Raw genomic sequence first — 15,863 nt, 5'->3', positions numbered from 1 at the left:
AAATATATTTATAGAAAGTATTAAAAATATATATAATATATATATAACTAAAGTAAAAAATAAAATATGTAAATATATTTATAAAAAGTATTTTAAAAAATGTAAACGATTTTTAAAATATATATACTGTATATATATTAGGGCTGTCAGCGTTAACGCGTTAATCTATGTGATTAATTTGGCCGCGTTAACGCACTAAAATATTTTAACGCAATTAACGCAATTTTGTTTACTTCCGGTGTTCGTTGAAGTTTTTACACTCAAACCGAGTGTCAAACCGCGGCAGTACGGTTTAACACTGTTTCCGTTTTTAAAACAATTATTTCTCCGCGAAAATAAGGATCATAAATCAGTTTAACTCGTGGATGAATCAGTCGGGTTTCCTCCTGCTCTCCTTCCTCCCGTCTCCCCCTCTGACACACAGAGGAACGGAGGGGCGACGTGTCGGGGGACGCGGCGCGGAAAGAACTCGTCACACGAAACCTTCACCGTGATTGGTCAATCCGTTTGTCTGTCAACATTTTGGGAAAAGAACAACCAATGAACACTCAGTAAATCACAAAGGACCTCCCACCTCACAGGAAAGGCTCTAGATAGATAGATATATACTTTATTAATCCCCAAGGGGAAATTTGTCGTGACAGTAGCAGCAACACACAAGAGTAAAAACAAAACACAAAATATAAGAAACAGAGATGAAAGATATAGAAGTATACAAGTAAAATAAAAGTAAAATACAAAACAAAATATATATGTAAATATACAACACACATGCATACACAACACACAACAACACTGACAAATCAAATACACAAAATATTAAATATAGACAGAGTGCAAAAAGCAAAGTGTGTGTATGAGTGCAGAGCAAATGAAATTAAATGTGTGTGTATGTGTGTAGTGCAGAGAACACGGCGCGAGGACAATGAGCCTCAATATAGAGCTGAGATTGTTCTGGAATGTTTGATGTAGAACACGTGGGTATGTGTCATATGCTAACGCCTTTAAAAGGTGAATTTAATTTTGTTTGTAAAATGTATAAAATGAGCCCAGCCTCCAGAGGGTGAACGTGACATATTTGAATGTCAGTCAATTACCAAGTTCACTGGTTCTGCTGTTCAATGTTAAAGATAACAGGACCAATGGGGTCTCAATATACTTCTTTTTTTTTACTAATCTGATGTTTCACTGAAGAAACAATTTATCATCCATTTTTTTTAATCGATTGACAGCCCTAATATATATATATGTAAAGTCAAAAAATAAAATGTGTAAATATATGTATATAAAGTACAAAACTGTTTTTTAAAGTATTTTTTTATATATGTAGAGTAAAAAACTAAATATGTAAATATGTGTATACAAAGTATTCAAAAATATGTATATGTATTTTATATATATATATATATATATATATAGAGAGAGAGAGAGAGAGGGAGGGGAGGGGAGGGTACAGGCCCTTCAAGCTCCTGACTCACTGCCTCAGATTGTGATGAATTTGCAGTTATTGGGTTGAAAACAGGAAACTCTCCTGAGGTTGGATGTTGAAGGACTGACTCCTGCCAGAAGAGTCCTGAGGCAACCTCACCGAGCCTTTAGTGGGTGAGAGGCTACACACAAGAGGCTAGAGCCCCTTGACAAGCCGACCCAGCATGCATTGTGTCTTTATGTCGAGAAACAGAAGGGTTGCTGGTGTCACGCTGATTTAAAGGGGCAGCGTGTATAATATTCATACCTATGTTTTATCGGTGTGTAGATCACCTGAAACCACAGCTACCTTCTGAATTGCAGAATTAAACAACAAAGGTGGAGCTGGACATCTGAGCCCGGGAACCGGGGTGAGAGGAGGGTTTACTGGCGCTGGGTGAAGTCTGAAACTACGCCACTAGGTGGCACTGCATCCTCCGTACTGCCCCTTTAAGTTCCCAGTGATATCTGTGAGCAAGAAGGCAGGAAACCGATGCAAATGACAACACGTTTCACTTGGAGGTCGCTCGTTACCACGAAGCCCCTCATGGTGTCAGGACCACCTGCTGTAAGGGGGGGGGGGGGGAGACCCCTCACAGAGATCACATGGTGTTTCCTCTGATGCATTAACACCCAGACTCCACCAGGTCACCTGATTCCTCCTCCACGTACAACACAGTGTTTATGTTCTTATTTCACTCTTCAGACCAACAGACTGAATCCCGCTGCCGACAACCTGTTGAGCAACGGCACATTGAACGACCTCGTGACCTCACACAGATTATGAAGAGGGGATGTACAGGAAGGCCCGATGGGGGATTGCCTATTATTAGAGTGGCCTTGTGGATTAAATTGCTAATCTGAGGTCCGGTTGGACCGTTCGGTGTGATCGGGTTGTTTTAGACAACAAAGGTCTTAAAACACAATCTGGGATTATTAGTGTTATTTCACAATATTCACAGATATACAGGACTGTCTCAGAAAATTAGAATATTGTGATAAAGTTCTTTATTTTCTGTAATGCAATTCAAAAAACCAAAATGTCATGCATTCTGGATTCATTACAAATCAACTGAAATATTGCAAGCCTTTTATTCTTTTAATATTGCTGATTATGGTTTACAGCTTAAGAAAACTCTAAAATCCTATCTCATAAAATTTTAATATTTCCTCAGACCAAGTTAAAAAAAAGATTTATAACAGCTGAGTGTTTGTCAAGGCTCAGGAAACCCTTGCAGGTGTTTCGAGTTAATTAGACAATTCAAGTGATTTGTTTAATACCCTACTAGTATACTTTTTCATGATATTCTAATTTTCTGAGACAGTCCTGTATATATAAATAAATAAATATATGTCAATATAATTATATATATAAATATATATAAATATTTATATATAAGTTGATATAAATATACAGTATATAAATATACAGGACTGTCTCAGAAAATTATAATATTGTGATAAAGTTCTTTATTTTCTGTAATGCAATTAAAAAAACAAAAATGTCATGCATTCTGGATTCATTACAAATCAACTGAAACATTGCAAGCCTTTTATTCTTTTAATATTGCTGATTATGGCTTACAGTTTAAGAAAACTCTAAAATCCTATCTCATAAAATTTGAATATTTCCTCAGACCAAGTGAAAAAAAGATTTATAACAGCAAAACAAAATCAAACATTTGAAAATGTGTTTCCAGGTGTTTCGAGTTAATTAGACGATTCAAGTGATTTGTTTAATACCCTACTAGTATACTTTTCATGATATTCTAATATTTAGAGATAGGATATTTGAGTTTTCTTAAGCTGTAAGCCATAATCAGCAATATTAAAAGAATAAAAGGCTTGCAATATTTCAGTTGATTTGTAATGAATCCAGAATGCATGACATTTTTGTTTTTGAATTGCATTACAGAAAATAAAGAACTTATCACAATATTCTAATTTTCTGAGACAGTCCTGTATGATTTTATATGCCAGATGGAGTTGTAAGTAAAGTAAGTATTTACATTCTATGCGATTTATGATACTTTTACTCCAGTAATTTTTTTAAGCCAACAATAAGACATTGATGTGATGAACACAACAATATAATCATAAGATACAAAATATTAAATAAAGGTGAGATAAAAATAATTATGAGATTTAAAAAATGAAAGAATGAGATTTAAACAAATTAAAATGATGAGATTTGAAATAATCTAAACTATGAGATTTTAAAAAAACTCAACATGAGGAAAAATCATATTTTTAAGAAAAAGGTAATAATTGTCAGATAAAATAATTATTACATCTTATTAGTTATTATATATAAAAGTCCTAATTATAAAATCTTATTAGTTATTATATTTTACGACTGAAATGTGTTTTCATAAAACCAACACCCTCTTTTAAAAAACATTTAAAAAGCGGAGGTCTCTTGTAATCTTTTTATTATTCCTCAAATGCCTCACGAGGACACGCCTCCTCTGCGTAAACCCGTGACGCCATCCCGTCGCTCTCCGCGCCTCGTGATTGGCTGTTGGGACACCAACTGCCGGGGTGAGAGAGGGGCGGTGTTGCCGTGGGTTGGGGAAACAGAAGAGTCGTGTCAAACAAACCGTCCTCTTCCTCGCGGGTCTCGCGCCTCTTCCTCCCGCCTCGGCTTCACCTCACACGGTCGCACGCGCCGGTCCCCAGACGCCGCCATGGGCTGCTTCTTCCAAGAAGTGCAAGTGGAAGTCCTCCGAGAGGGAGGAGCGCGCGCCCACCTCGACGACGGGGGAAACCGCGACGGCAACGGGCAACGCGGGTCCCCTTGGCAACAGCAGCGAGGAGGCGCCGAAGCAGTACAGCTGGGACACGAGGGAGAAGGTGACGTCATCATCACACTAATATACCACAACAATAACGGAGGCTCCGTAACAACACGGCTGGGACACGGGGGAGAACGGGATGGAAACAAATCTAATGTATATAAATAATAATAATTATATATATCATAATTAATATAATGTTATTAGAGGCTCCGAAGCAGTACGAGACATAATATATAAAATAATTATAATATATGATAATAATAATACAGCCATAAGTAATAATTATATATATATTTATAACAGTTATAACTAATAATTTCAGCCATCTAGCAGTTATCATTAATAATAATATTTAACGTTTTAATATAGTGGTTTAAATGGTACTTAACGCACCTGACAAGGTAAACAACAAACAAGAGAAGCATCATTTGTATTATTTTAACCTGATTTACTGAGAAGCTGCTGCGGTTTATGTTCTGAGATTATTAGAAAATATATTGACTCACAGTAAATATACTCAATATCGGGATTATAAATGTTAAATGTGAAATACATATTGTTCACATGTACACAATGTTATTTTAAGACATCACTCAATCACGGACACGTCTTAATGTCACGGCCGTGCACAAAGAGGAGGAGGAGCAGGAAGAGTCGAGCTATGATCTCCTTATGGGATTACAACTCTGTGCAGCTCTTCTCTTTCTCCTCCTCCTCCTTCTTCTTCTCCTCCTACTTCTTTTCTTTCTTCTTCTTTTTCTTCTTCTTCTTCTCCTACTTCTTTTCTTTCTTCTTTTTTCTTCTTCTTCTTCTCAAACCGGTCGGACCACATGAAACACGCTCAGCATCCATCTCCGTGTCAATAGTTTGATGAGGAGCCTGAAAGCATTTGAAGTGGTTTAAAGAGCCACAGTGAGGTGTTAGAGTACTGAGGCCACTGTGGCCCCTGTGTGGCCCTGCTGGAGCACCAGTACATACCTGTAGTGAAGTACAGCTGGATGAGTCCCTCGGGGTTCTCCTTTTTTTAGTCTCCATAAAGTCCAATAGAAAAGCCCAGAGTTGCCTGACTGCTCTCTGCTGGTGTCTAAGTGCAGTTCCCGCCCCGGCCTCCAGGTGGACCCTAAGGACTACATGCTGTCAGGGCTGCGCGGCGTGACGGCGGGCCGGCTGCCCGGCGCGCTGCGCGGCCAGCAGTTCGTGATCCAGGACTGCGAGGACTGCGACATCTACGTGTTCGACCACTCGGCCGCCGTCACCGTGGACGACTGCTCGCGCTGCCGCGTGTTCCTCGGCCCGGCCCGCGGCAGCGTGTTCTTCCGCAACTGCCGCGACGTCAAGTGCGCGGTGGCGTGCCAGCAGTTCCGCACGCGGGACTGCAAGAAGATGGAGGTGTTCCTGAGCTGCGCCACGCAGCCCGTCATCGAGTCCTCGGCCGGCGTGAAGTTCGGCTGCTTCCAGTACTTCTACCCCGAGCTGGCCTTCCACTTCAAGGACGCCGGCCTGAGCGTCTTCAACAACAACTGGAGCAACGTGCACGACTTCACGCCGGTGGCCGGCGAGAACAACTGGAGCCTCCTGCCGGAGGGCGCGGCCGTGCTGGACTCGGTGCCCACGCCGGACCCCGGCTCCGAGTTCAGGTGCGGCGTCTCCGCCGACCCTGAACGCAGCATCGTGCCTCTGACCAAGGGCGGCCGGAGGAAGGCCAGCGAGGAGTCCTGCCTCTTCGTCTTCTTCGCCGGAGAATACGCCACCGCCAACGCCCGCAAACTGATCGACGAGGTGAGACTCACAGCTGCGTTCCCTCACCTGACCACCAGGGGCGTGGCTACAAGTCTATGCTTCATGTGTTGAAGCTGCATTCTCTCTCCTGACCACCAGGGGGCTCCTCTGGTTGTATAGAAGTCTATGCTTCATGTGTTAAAGCTGCATTCTCTCTCCTGACCACCAGGGGGCTCCTCTGGTTGTATAGAAGTCTATATAGTGACTCTACTTCTCTTGATGTATTCCCTCAGTAAACATTGTAAACATGAGTTCATGTCTCAGTCTCTAGTTTCAAGTCTTCTTCTAAACAGCATGATGTCGTCATTTATACTTTATGGTCTGTAGAGTCAGACCGTGAAGCAGGGGGCGCTTTAGGGGCGTGGCTACAGGTGACTGACAGGTGAAACCAGAGATGTGTACAGTGTCTCTAGAAGTTGTATCACTTCCTTATTCCACATGCATGTCTCATCAGGAGGAAGTGGAGCCTCTGGGTGTCTAGAGTTTCATATTCATCACACGAGACGTCTCATTGGTCGGTGAAGCGTGACCAATGAGACGTCTCATTGGTCACGCTTCACCGACCAATGAGACGTCTCCAAGATCTACGAGCGTTCCTGAGCTGCTCTTTAGTTTCTATGACAACATTCCAGAGATGTTTGTGACACTGTAAACATGTGTGACCTCATCACAGAGACACACAGAGACACACACACAGAGACACACACACACAGACACAGAGACACACACAGAGACACACACAGACACACACACACAGACACACACACAGACACACACACAGACACAGAGACACACACAGACACACACACACACACACAGACACACACACAGACACACACACAGAGACCCCCCCTCTGATGCTCTGGTCCTCTCCTCCAGACCTCGGCTCGGGGCTTTGTTCTGATCCAGACCAAGGAGGTCTCCATGAGGCCCGACGACGTGAGCCGGGTGTTCCAGACCAGTGCAGAGGACCTGGTGGACTGCGTCACTAAAGGTGTGTGTTGTTGTTGTTGTTGTTGCTGCTGCTGCACACAGCTGTGTTGTAACCTCTCTCCTCCTGAAGGAGCCGTCATCGCTCTGGAGCTGAGTGGAGACGGCGTGGTGGAGGCCTGCAGGAGCATCGCCAGAGACGTGTTCAGTGGCACGAAGGTCACGACCTCCTCTTTGATCAACAACAACAACAACAACGACAACAAGCAGCCTCACACAGGATGTCTTCCTTTGTTCCAGGTCTTCGTCTCCGATAACAAGAACACTTCCTCCAGAGACATCGACAGCTTCTTCAACCGCCGACATGCAGATGGGCCTGTGAGCGGCCGGGTTGCCCTGAACGCCTCCTCCCTGTCCTGGTTGCCCTGAACGCCTTCTCCTGTCCTGTTGCCCCTGAACGCCTCCTCCCTGTCCTGTTGCCCCTGAACGCCTCCTCGCTGTCCTGGTTGCCCCTGAACGCCTCCTCCCTGTCCTGGTTGCACCTGAACGCCTCCTCGCTGTCCTGGTTGCCCTGAACGCCTCCTCCCTGTCCTGGTTGCACCTGAACGCCTCCTCGCTGTCCTGGCTGCCCCTGAACACCTCATCACACGAGCAGCCTGTTTTTAAATTCGCCAAAAAAAGAAGTTACGCAATGATGAATGTTCAGGACCAGGTCTTGATGAAGATCCCCACACACACACACACACACACACAATCATAATCATCTAGCATCGTCGCTGAGTGCTGTGAATATTTATATCTCTTATGAATGTACCTGGTTGCTTTATGGATTGTGAATGTAGATCTTTTGCTGTAAATGTAAAATTTCTTTTAATATAAAGTTTTTTTTTCTAAACTGTGTGTGTGTGTGTGTGTGTGTGTGTGCGCGCCAACTCATTGATCTTCATTTTGTAAAACGTGTTTTATACTCTGCTGAATGTTCTATATATGGACACAAATTCATGTTCTTTATTATTTTGTCTTTGGGGAAAAGTTTTAATGAAGTCTTTGTGTTAAAAGGCTTTTCCACAATAATCCTTAGTTTAGTTTCTCTTAGCAGAAACTCAGATTTAAAGGGCCAGTACCATGTCCTGAGTGTGCTGGTGTGATAGGGGAGCGGTCCCTTTAGGAGGGACTGGTGCTGAGCTGCTGAGATGACTTCATTATCCCCCGTTATGTTGCATTGTGTACATGTTTTGCTCTGTGTTTTAAGCAACAAGTGGAACCGAATCTCAAAGTTGTTTTAGTTTAGCGATGTTTCCCCTCAGAGGAATAGACAGCGGGACGTCCTATGATGTACTTTTTGTATTTGTACACTTTTTGTACTCGAGCACCGTTTTCTTGTCTGACTTCCTGTCCTCAGAAGACAGACGCATTAAAGCTGGAGAACGCCGAGCAGCTCGTCAGGACTCTATTACGTGTGTGTGTGTGTGTATTTTATAAGTGCATTAAGAGTAACACCAGTCAGTGAGTTTATCTCTCCAGAAGGGGGCAGCAGAGCAACACGCACACTACCGTTAAAACCCGAAGAAGACTTGAGGACTTTATTATATATTTTTAATGAAGTATTTCAATTGTATTTTTGGCCCGAATTTTTATTAGTAAAACATATTTGTGAAGAAATCAAGCATCACATTTCCCCATAATGTAAAAGTATATGTTTTTTAATCTGTTAAAAAGGTTTAACTAGAATAGGAGTAAAGTGGAATTAGAGTAAAAGTAAAAGAGCAGTTGGTTTATATTATTATTTCCCAGTCAGTTTATTAATACATCATTAACTAATACATTATGTATTTATAGATTAAACTACAAGCTGAATAAAAATACATTAATAGATGAACTCATTTATCAGCTGCAAATACAATAATGTATTTTAATCTGAGTACTTTTGCTCCTGTAAGTGTGTTTTCATGCCGAGGGTGTTTAATGCTAGTCAGTAAAAGATCGGAGTCCTTCCTCCACCACCGGAGGTTAGCGCCAGTCCACAAATCGAGCGCACCCAGGCTGGAGGGAATCCGGCGGGCTTTAGGACCTGGCGGGAGGCGCGGTACAATAGAGCCGTTGTGCCGTGGTGGTGAATCGACTGCTGCCCAGGAGATCCCCTCTGTGGTCGAATACAAACCCCCGGATTTACCCGGAGAGTAGGACCAGAGCCTCGCTTGTTCGTACAGGTACATGTTGGACGCGGTGTCCGGGCGGACATGTGGCTGGAATAAAGCGGACAGCGGCGCGTGGACTGGAGGTAAAACCCGCGGGAAGGAAGGTGGAACAATATGCGCGTGTGTTCGGAGAAGGGGGCTGAGTGAGGCAGGCTTTCCCCCGGATGGTCGATCCAGGCCACGGGGCCTTCTCTCCCCCTCTCTCCCGCCCTCTCCGCGGCGCTCGTGCTAGCGGCAGCTAGCTTAGCGCGCGCGCCGATCCGATATCGACCGTTCCAACTGCGAATAACGGCCGCGGCGGAGCTCGCGAGCTTGTTTCTTCTTAATGGATCTAGGAAGTGACATCTTTGTGTGTGTGTGCGGTGGCGCCCACGTTTGGTTCCCCCACAGCCTGCAGTGCAGCCCGCGAGTGGCCCGGATGTTAGCGCGCGTGTGAGCGGAAGCTGCCGTTAGCTTCACATTCGCAGCTTCCGATTTGTCAGTTTAGAGACGTTTACTTTTCTTTCATTCAATTTATGTAAGATTTAATTTACGGAATATCATTTATTAAATCTGGACTAACACAAACTGCTCTTTTACTCAAATGCTGTATAGTTAAACCTTTGCAGATACAAAAAACCGGAAACACTTTCCCATTATTATGGCGTCATATAATATGACAACAAAAGAGGGAACATATTAATTTACAAAACAGGTGATAATGATGTTATAACGTCATGTGTTTACATGTACATTAAATACAATATACGATAAAATACATGTAAACAAGGAGGACCCACACTTGTCTCATAATAGTATGAATAATTATATTAGTTAATACTAGATTGTGTATTTTGCAGCTTTAAGCAATAATGATGACTCATGTTTTTATTGATACTGTTCACATCTTTTCTTCATCGTTCTGCTCAACGTATATTTCTGATTTGTTTAAGAGAAAATAAAATGAACTTTGTTCCCAAACATTTGTAAATGTTCAATGATTTATTTATTATTGAAACAACAACTGCTCTTCCTCTTCTTCCTCCTCCTCTTCCTCAGGATGTTACAGGATGAAGCGTCTCAGGTCGTCGAGCAGCAGCGACAGTTCTGACAACGAGAGTGAGTTCAGCGTCTCCTTCCTCCTCTCTACTTCCTCCTCCTTCCTCCTCTCTACTTCCTCCTTATCCTGCTCTTCATTCACACGTCTCTCCTGCCTCCTCCTTTGGGTTCTCCTCTTTTCATTCACACGTCTCTCCTGCCTCCTCCTTTGGGTTCTCCTCTTTTCATTCACACGTCTCTCCTGCCTCCTCCTTTGGGTTCTCCTCTTTTCATTCACATGTCTCTCCTGCCTCCTCCTTTGGGTTCTCCTCTTTTCATTCACACATCTCTCCTGCCTCCTCCTTTGGGTTCTCCTCTTTTCATTCACACGTCTCTCCTGCCTCCTCCTTTGGGTTCTCCTCTTTTCATTCACACGTCTCTACTTCCTCCGTCAGGTCCCTCCACCTCCTTCTGCTCCTCCAACAAGTATGGCGGCGGTAAACCCGAAGCTCCGGCCTCGGTCCAGAAGAAGCCGGCCGAGGTGAGTCCCGGCGGTCTGCGCTCCTCCCTGAGGTCACAGGGGAGGCCCGGCCTGTGACCCGTGAGTTCTCTGTGCCCCCCCCCCCCCCAGGTCTTCAGGAAGGACCTGATCAGCAACATGAAGCTCCCAGACTCCCACCACGTGTCCCCGGAGGACTACTACCTGCTGGCGGACGCCTGGAAGCAGGAGTGGGAGAAGGGGGTCCAGGTGCTGGCGAGTCCGGACACCATCCCGGAGCCGTCCGTCAGGTGAGGGGAGGGTTCAATAACCCACGGACCAATCGGCATCATTCAGTGATGAGCGACTGGGGGATGAAACGGGACGGGAACGCTCCAGGGTTCATCCGCTCGTGGAACACCTGCAGAAGTTCTGGAATATAAAAACGTTGTCACGTTAATTTACACTGAGCTTGACTTAATATGCTTTTAAAAGCGGTAGCGGCTACACAACATGTAGCCGCTACCTTCAGAATGAAACCTCTCAGCCAATCAGCTCTTTGATCAGACGCCCGTTTCCCATCATGCACTGGGCCTGAATCTTGCGTTCAAAATCAAGTCAGTGTGAGGTTCATGAACGCCTCATTCTGTTAGAGACCACAACCAGGAACCAGGAGACCTGGTCTGGACCGATCCGGACTAGATTATAGGAGAAGACTCTTTACAAGAGGTTCAGCTTCACGAAGGGGTCCTGGCCTTCTAGCTCGCAGGAGGAAAGACTACTTCCTGTGGTGTGACAGTCCTGGTCCTGGTCTTTCCTGGTGTTCAGAGTCCTGCAGGAGAAGCCCAAAGAGGTCCTCTACACCCACCAGAGGAAGCACATCCAGTGCTCGGGCCGGGAGGCCCCGGAGCCGGGCTACGTGGACATCAAGGAGCTGGCCGAGGCCATGTGCCGCTACGACCTGGACGACATGGACCTGCACTGGCTGCAGGCCCTGAACCGGCAGCTGGACCGCATGGGTAAGGGACCGGACAGGTAGGGGACCGGACCTCACGGGTAGGGGACCGGACGGGTAGGGGACCGGATGGGTAGGGGACCGGACGGGTAGGGGACCGGACCAGACGGGTAGGGGACCGGACGGGTAGGGGACCGGACGGGTAGGGGACCGGACCTCGCCCGTTGCACCTCGAGGGGTTAACGAGCCGTTCCTCCATTTAGGGGAGGAGCCTGTGGACGAGCTGACGATGGAGCGCGCCATGGAGGCCCTGGAGGGCCGTTGCCACGACAACATGAACCACGCCATCGAGACGGTGGAGGGCCTCGGCATCGAGTACGACGAGGACGTGATCTGTGACGTGTGCCGCTCGCCGGACAGCGAGGAGGGCAACGACATGGTGTTCTGTGACAAGTGCAACATCTGCGTGCACCAGGTGAGCCGCTCTGCCCACGCATTGTGTTGGAGCGCTCCTCGTGTGTTCTAACCCTCCTCCTCCTCCTCCTCCCAGGCGTGCTACGGCATCGTCAAGGTGCCGGTGGGGAACTGGCTGTGCAGGACGTGCGTCCTCGGGATCGACCCTCAGTGTCTCCTCTGTCCTCAGAAGGGAGGAGCCATGAAGGCCACGAGGGCCGGGACCAAGTGGGCTCATGTGAGCTGTGCTCTGTGGATACCTGAGGTACACACACACACACACACACACACACCCCTCCAGGTTGACTGACCCCCCCCCCCTCCTCCAGGTGAGCATCGCGTGCCCTGAGAGGATGGAGCCCATCACCAAGGTGTCTCACATCCCTCCCAGTCGCTGGTCGCTCACCTGCAGTTTGTGTAAATGGAAGACGGGGGCGTGTATCCAGGTGAGCTGCCTGGCGATCATGTGTTGTGTTCTCCTGTTCACGGAGCAGAGCCTGAACGCATCGTAACTGAAGTGAACTAGCTACTAGTCACTAGCTAACGTTACGGCTCTCCTCCTGATGGTCTCAACACTGATTGGCTGTTGTGTATGATGCCCCGCCCCCTAGTGCTCGGTGAAGAACTGCACCACGCCCTTCCACGTGACGTGTGCCTTTGAGCACAGCCTGGAGATGAAGACCATCCTGGACGAGGGCGACGAGGTGAAGTTCAAGTCGTACTGCCTGAAGCACAGCCAGCCCAAGGCCCTGGAGGCGGGGCTTAGCCCGGCCCGCGCCAAGCCCGCAGGCGACGCCCAGAAGGGCGGCCAGCGGGCCCAGAGGCTGCAGGAGCTGGAGGAGGAGTTCTACACCCTGGTGCAGCAGGAGGACCTGTCCCGGGCCCTCGGGCTGCCGGCCCGCCTGCTGGACTTCATCTGTCAGTACTGGAAGCTGAAGAGGAGGGCCAACTTCAACCGGGCGCTGCTGCCGCCCAGAGAGGACGAGGAGAACCTGGTGCTGCAGCCGCAGGAGGACAGCATCCACACCCGCATGAGGATGTTCATGCACCTGCGCCAGGACCTGGAGCGGGTGGGTCGCCCGCTCTGCTCTCCTGTGTCATCGTGACCTCCTGCGACCCCCTGACCTTGACCCCCGTCTGCCTGCAGGTGAGGAACCTGTGCTACATGGTGAGCCGGAGGGAGAAGCTGAAGGTGCTGCAGAGCAAAGCCCAGGAGCAGATGTTCAACCTGCACGTGAAGCTCCTGAACCAGGAGCTGGCCGCCGGTGAGCCCCGCCCCCCCACGCCGCCCCGCGGTCCTGTGGGCGCCGCCGCCTCATGGTGTTCTTCTGTCTCCAGGTCTCCCGTCCTCGTCTCCGGCCGACGGGCTGCTGTTCCGTCCTCCTCCTCGCATCACCCTGAAGCTCAAGATGCCCAAACCCTCCGGGCCGGGCGCCGGCTCCGGCTCCAAGTCCAACGGGCCGCTGTGCCCGGACAACAGCGGCAACGTGGCGGGGGAGGGGCTGGGCCAGGGCAAGCCGCAGCTGCACGGCCGCGGCCGCCGGGAGGAGCGCTCCAACGGCCACTCCAGCCACGCCAGGAGCCCGGTGGCGCCGCCCGGCGGGAAGCCGTCCGGCAAGCCGCTGGCGCTGCACGCCGCCGCCGCCACGCTGCACGCCGGACACTCGTCCAACGGGAAGCCGGACCAGGACCGCAAGGCCAACGGACTCTCGGCGGCGGCGCAGAAGGACAGTTCCTGCCAGACGCCCCGAGACCGGGACGCCTCCGGCCCGGCGCCGGACAGGACCGGCTTGCGTAAATCCGCCATGGAGCACCTGGGCCGGTCCTTCAAGGAGGCGACCATCAACCTGGTCCGCACCACGGAGGACCTGCGCGCCGACAGACTGACCCGCAAGGAGCGGCCGTGGGCCGAGCCGGAGCACCGGGCCCGGACCGGCCGCTCGCAGCAGGACAGCGACGGGTACTGCCCGGACCTGGAGCTCAGCGACTCGGAGCCGGAGGCCAAAGGGCGGCGGCGACGGCGGCCGGGCGGCCCGCCCCCTCAGCCCGAGGGCGCCGGCAAGGGGGTCGGCCGCGGGAAGCAGTCGCTGGGCTCCAGACACGCCGTGCAGAGGTGACGGCCGATCGCTGGGCGCCGTCCTCCCAAGTGCCGAGACGCATCAGGGACCGGGACCGGAACAAGGACCGGGACCGGGACCAGGACCAAACCAGGACCCGGGGGGCGCCGCGGAGGCGTGACGGGTCGGTGGGCCTCGGAGAGAGGAACTCTCTCCTGAGGTTCTCATCGTTTGCCTTTCATTGTGACCAGAAATACATTTTGTACTCTGCACAACTTTGTACCCCCCCATAGGCCCCGCCCCCTCCAAGCCCCGCCCCCTCTGTACATAGACCTTCACGTTGGGAAGTAAATAATCAACTGAATCACACGTGCTCCACTTTATTGAGACTTCACACCGTCGACGTGCATCAAATATTCTAGGTTTTTTTAATTTAATTTTATCCCCAAAAAAACAAAACAATATTTCTACTAATCTGTTGACATGAAGATGTTAACTTCCTCATGCTCAGGTGAGCCTGTTCACCTGAAACCTCACGAGAAGAACCAGACATCATGTCCAATCAGAGTATTTGTTGCATGTAAACGTTCTGCAGCTCTTAGTTTTCCTCTCAGCTGATGAAGCGACCCGGTGACCTTCTCTTGACCTCTTTTCTTTGTTTTTTTCCTTTTTTCTTTCCTTTGTTCTTTTCGTTCCTTTGTTAGTCGTGGTTTCAGTTGAACAGAATCACAGTTTAACACTATTAGTCTGTTTAGTTTGACTCGGCGTGTGAAGCGGTGGTTCACGTCCCGGTGGCTCCAGGTCACATGACCTTCATGTTTTGTTTTGATAATAAATAACTGGTTCACTACTCCTGGACGTCTTCACCGTTCTTTGTGTCTACTCATTTGATCGAAAAAAATACTTTATTATTTGTATTATTATTTCATCTGTGTTTGAATGAATAATCAGACCTTTTTGTAGTTCCTCTGGATGACCACTAGGTGTGTGTGTGTAGTTCCTCTGGATGACCACTCGGTGTGTGTGTGTAGTTCCTCTAGATCAGGGGGGTGCGCGAGAGGAAAAATTTAATGGTGGTCTAATGGTGTAATAATTAATATTAAACATTCTCAGGGCTCTCAAGTGTCATTTTGGTCTTAACCAGTGGCGTCCCTAGGCTAAAAAACCCGGGGCCAAAGCCCCGGATGTTTTTTAATTAGCCCCGAATGTTAATTCAAAAATAAATAAAGAAAAGATTTGGTACACAAGTGGTTAACACCTCCAGGTCGCACGTGACGTCATTCACCCAAAGCAGCGGAGTCAGACTGGCAGCAGGCGCACGTAACAGCAGCTGCTGTCTGAGAGTGTTTCTATGTCTACACATTTCGCTGCTTCACTCTTCTGGGCTAAGCCCAGCGCCGCCGCTCCCATAACGCGCATCGCTCCCCCCCCCCCGTCAACAACTCTTCTCGGCTCGATGCCGGCGCGCGTAACGCCCAGCCGTGATGCGCACAGGTGAGCACACTTTCACTAGCACCCACCCCCCCCCGTCAACAACTCTTGCATTCTGCTGCGTTTTTTTTTTTATGTGTGGGGGATTGGGGGTGCGTGAACCCGGTCGGGATGTAGAAGGGGGTGCGTGGTCTAAAAAGTTTGGGAACCCCTGCTCTAGATGACCACTAGGTGTGTGTGTATGTGTGTAGTTCCTCTAGGTGACAGCATCGCTGCTCTTATTGACTCGAAGCTTGTTTA

At 48.5% G+C, this 15,863-nt stretch overlaps 2 protein-coding genes across 2 annotated transcripts; both read left to right on the top strand.

The window, feature by feature from the left end:
• Window positions 1-4,154: 4,154 nt before the first annotated feature.
• Window positions 4,155-7,356, top strand: LOC130193904 (protein XRP2-like). Its single transcript, XM_056414734.1, is given in 7 exon segments — window positions 4,155-4,168; window positions 4,170-4,320; window positions 5,379-6,044; window positions 6,924-7,038; window positions 7,108-7,193; window positions 7,275-7,330; window positions 7,332-7,356. Coding segments are annotated over 7 exon segments (1,113 nt in total).
• A 350-nt stretch (window positions 7,357-7,706) lies between these two features.
• jade3 (jade family PHD finger 3) lies at window positions 7,707-14,982 on the top strand. The gene is made up of 11 exons (XM_056414798.1): window positions 7,707-9,255; window positions 10,211-10,270; window positions 10,645-10,730; window positions 10,821-10,978; window positions 11,496-11,686; window positions 11,886-12,097; window positions 12,173-12,340; window positions 12,405-12,521; window positions 12,687-13,145; window positions 13,223-13,340; window positions 13,414-14,982. The coding sequence occupies exons 1-11, from the start codon at window positions 9,189-9,191 to the stop codon at window positions 14,190-14,192; spliced, it is 2,415 nt and encodes an 804-aa protein (XP_056270773.1). The 5' UTR covers window positions 7,707-9,188; the 3' UTR covers window positions 14,193-14,982.
• Window positions 14,983-15,863: the final 881 nt, after the last annotated feature.

Source organism: Pseudoliparis swirei, chromosome 5, assembly GCF_029220125.1.
Source record: "Pseudoliparis swirei isolate HS2019 ecotype Mariana Trench chromosome 5, NWPU_hadal_v1, whole genome shotgun sequence".
Taxonomy (NCBI): Eukaryota; Metazoa; Chordata; class Actinopteri; order Perciformes; family Liparidae; genus Pseudoliparis; species Pseudoliparis swirei.
This window is presented reverse-complemented; position numbering and strand designations above follow the sequence as displayed.

Excerpts from the sequence above, each read along its gene's own strand:
- jade3 (XM_056414798.1), top strand. The coding sequence starts at position 9,189 with ATGTTGGACGCGGTGTCCGGGCGGACATGTGGCTGGAATAAAGCGGAC. Across the intron at positions 10,979-11,495 it reads ATCCCGGAGCCGTCCGTCAG|AGTCCTGCAGGAGAAGCCCA; the intron begins GTGAGGGGAGGG and ends CCTGGTGTTCAG. Across the intron at positions 11,687-11,885 it reads CCGGCAGCTGGACCGCATGG|GGGAGGAGCCTGTGGACGAG; the intron begins GTAAGGGACCGG and ends TCCTCCATTTAG.